At 40.6% G+C, this 3490-nt stretch overlaps 1 protein-coding gene across 1 annotated transcript in view; it reads right to left on the bottom strand.

The window, feature by feature from the left end:
- Positions 1-481: 481 nt before the first annotated feature.
- Positions 482-3490, bottom strand: part of LOC115581424 (uncharacterized) — a 4728-nt gene continuing 1719 nt past the window's right edge. The window contains exon 2 of the mRNA XM_030416484.1: positions 482-3490. This exon is cut by the window's right edge and continues 105 nt beyond it. Coding sequence (XP_030272344.1) covers positions 1621-2820 — 1200 coding nt within the window. The 5' untranslated portion in view covers positions 2821-3490 and the 3' untranslated portion in view covers positions 482-1620.

The raw sequence follows: 3490 nt of genomic DNA on the forward strand, positions 1-3490 counted from the left end.
GTTCAACCGTTTTAGGTGGATTTTCTTCCAAAGAAGAAACTTTCTTAATGATATAATATATATATAATATTTTATAAATGATACTGAGATTTGGTAATGATTTATTTCAACCAGTTACTCTTAAAAAAAATGGATCTTCCTCTTGCCTCCCAAAAATAGAGGAGGACCAACCTCCTCTGCCTCTATGGACGAGCCTCCTCTGGTGTGTATATATGTGTATATATATATGTGTATATATATATGTGTGTGTATATATCTATATATATATATATATATATATATATATATATATATATATATATATATATATATGTGTGTGTGTATATATGTGTGTATATATATGTGTATATATATATGTGTGTATATATATATGTATATATACATATATATATGTGTATATATATATATATATGTGTGTGTGTGTATATATGTGTGTATATATGTACATATGTGTGTATATATGTATATATGTTCAGTTCAGTTCAGTTCAGACAACTTTATTAGTCCCCGGGGGGCAATTCAGTTCAAGCAGTTCTGGCATAGAAAAACACAAACAACAACCATGACATAACAATGAGCAGCAAGCCGACAAACAGGAGTACACTAATATGCAGATCAGTACATATCCCCAGGGGGCCAAGGCACTTAGGCCACTGTCACATAAATGTGTGGAGTGGCACAACTAAATAACAGAGACCAAGAATAAGAGTAAAAAGAGTAATAAATAATAAGTGGCACATTAAGTTACAGGGTCACTGGGACACAAGTTTACAATGTTACACATAGTGGCTGCCACTGTCCATGTTCAAGAGCTTAATAGCAGATGGGATAAAAGAATTGGCATACCTATTTGTCCTCCTAATAGGTGCCCGAAGGCATCGTCGTAAACTCAGAGGACAGGATGTGGCCATACTGGGAAATTATTCCTTTGGCTTTCTGAACCACCTGCCTCTCCCACAAAGACCCCAAGTCCCTCTGCTGGATGCCAATTATTTTAGAGCAGACCTTTACAATGCTGCAGAGGCTGTTTTTGTCTCTTACAGCCAGGCCACCAAACCAGCAGATGAAGGAAAAAGTTAAAATGCTCTCGACAAAAGACTGATAAAACATACACAACATTTTGTTACAGACTTTAAAAGAGTTCAGCTTTCTTAGTAAGTGGATTCTCTGCTGGCCTCGTTTGACAATGGACTCAATATTTTTGTCAAACTTCAGCTGTGAATCAAAAACAGTGCCTAAGTACTTATAAGTTTCAACAATTTCGACCTTATTCCCATGAATTGTACTTGCCTTAGGTTTTCCACCATTTTTTTTTTTTTTAAAACTAATGACAAGCTCTTTGGTTTTGTTCACGTTAAGATCGAGGAAATTTTCGTCACACCAGCTAACAAAGTCTGGCAGGGCACTACCGTGGTCTGACTCTGACCCCTGGAGGAGAGTCAGAAGTGCTGTGTCGTCCGAGAATTTCACCAGGTAGCTGCCCTCTTTGTGAGACCTGCAACTGTCTGTATACAAAATAAAAAGAAGGGGAGATAGAACTCAACCCTGTGGGGAGCCTGTATTTGAAACCACAACATCTGACAAAGCTCGATTAACTAAGACCTGCTGCTTCCTATCAGTTCAAAAGTTTAGAAGCAATAATAAGAACTGATCAGGTAAATTAAAATAAGAGGAAAGTCGTTGAATTAAAATATGTGGTTGCATCTTGTTAAAAGCTGAAGAGAAGTCAGCAAATAAAAGTCTCACATGTGATTTTGGCTTCTCCAAGTGCTTGTAGATTTTGTCAAGGATGAGGAGCTTAGCATCCTCCACACCTTTTCCAGGTTGATATGCAAACTGTAAGGGGTCTAATTTGTCATACACTAAAGAGACAATCTCATCTTTCAGAATTTTTTCAAAGATTTTCATAATTAGTGATGTAAGAGCGACAGGCCTAAACTCAGTAAGTTGCTCAGGATTTTTTGTTTTGGGGATTGGAATTATTGTTGAGCTTTTCCAAATTAAAGGAAGCTGACAGTGATTGACACACATCTGAAAGAGTGTAGAGAAAACTTCACTGAGCTGGTTGGCACAGTACCTCAGTGTGCGCCCACAGACAGCATCTGGGCCCGCAGCCTTCCTTATGTTGGTTTTCTTCAACAAAGCTGTAACCTGATCTTTGCATATAACAAAATCAGTCAGGGGTACAAGAGAATTCTTCAATGCAGAGATATTCTGAGTAAAATCACAACTTTCAAAACGGGAAAAAAAACAATTGAAAGCGTTTGGTAACTCAGCATTCGGTACTCCTTTAATGGTGGTGTGCTGCTTGGCCTCATCTGCCTGCTTGTTAACACAGGCTATTGATTTAAGTCCTTGCCAAGCTGCTCTGATATTGCCACCTGCAAACCTCATTTCGATTTTATTCTTGTAGTTTACTTTAGCCTTTGCTATTTCTTTCCTCACCTCCCTGGAGAGGGCCTTTTTCTCAAGAAGATCACCTGTGAAGAAGGTCCTTTTCTTTTTGTTAATAACGGTTTTGAGCTCCTTAGTTACCCAGGGTTTGTTATTAGGATAAACAACAACTTTTTTTGATGGGATAATAGAGTTTACACAGAATGAAATATAGGAGGAAACCGTGTCACCGAGGACGTCAATATTCTCACAGCTATCATAGAAACAGTCCCAATCAGTGCAGTCCAAACAGGCCTGGAGAGATGAAACACTGTCCTCCGACCAGATTTGGACTTCTTTCTCTTCATGCTCAAGATGTCTGAGGGCAGGCTTATACGTGGGCATTAAAAACACACAGTTGTGGTAGGAAGCACCAAGAGAAGGCATGGGCAAGGATTTATAAGCACTGCTTACTGAACTATAGCATAGATCAATCGTTGAGTTTCTTATAGTGGTGGCACAAGACACATATTGTTCATAGGTTTTCAGTGACTTAGTCAAGGTGCCATGATTAAAATCCCCGAGGATAAACTTTGGAGCATCAGGGCAGATGGAGTCGAGTCTCTGTGTGACATCTACGATCAACTGTGTCGCTGCAGCTGCGTTGGCACGTGGGTGAATGTAAACAAGCGTGAAAAACAGCTGTTGAAATTCACGGGGTAAATAGTGAGGCCGGAGTGAGACAGACAGCAGTTCAATATCAGGAGTACATAACTTTTCCCGGATCACAACGGTGTTACAGTACCTCCGATTAACAAAAAGACACACTCCCCCTCCTCGACTCTTCCCTGTGATCTCTGGGGACCGGTCAAGACGAAGTGGGCTGCCAAACCCACTTATGGCCAGGTCCCCATCTCGATCCGCTTCGCTGAGCCATGTCTCAGTGAATGCTAGCAGACATGCTTCCCGAACTTCGGGTTTGAATTTGGCCCACGCTTCCAGCTCATCCACCTTGTTCCTGATGGACTGTGCATTTGAGAGCAGAACCGTAGGCAGCGGAGGAAGCCGGCGGCGGTTGTCCAGGCTGAGATGTTTCAGTCTCCGACGTATGCCCCCT

The sequence above is a fragment of the Sparus aurata genome, chromosome 5 (genome assembly GCF_900880675.1).
Source record: "Sparus aurata chromosome 5, fSpaAur1.1, whole genome shotgun sequence".
In the NCBI taxonomy this organism is placed as follows: domain Eukaryota; kingdom Metazoa; phylum Chordata; class Actinopteri; order Spariformes; family Sparidae; genus Sparus; species Sparus aurata.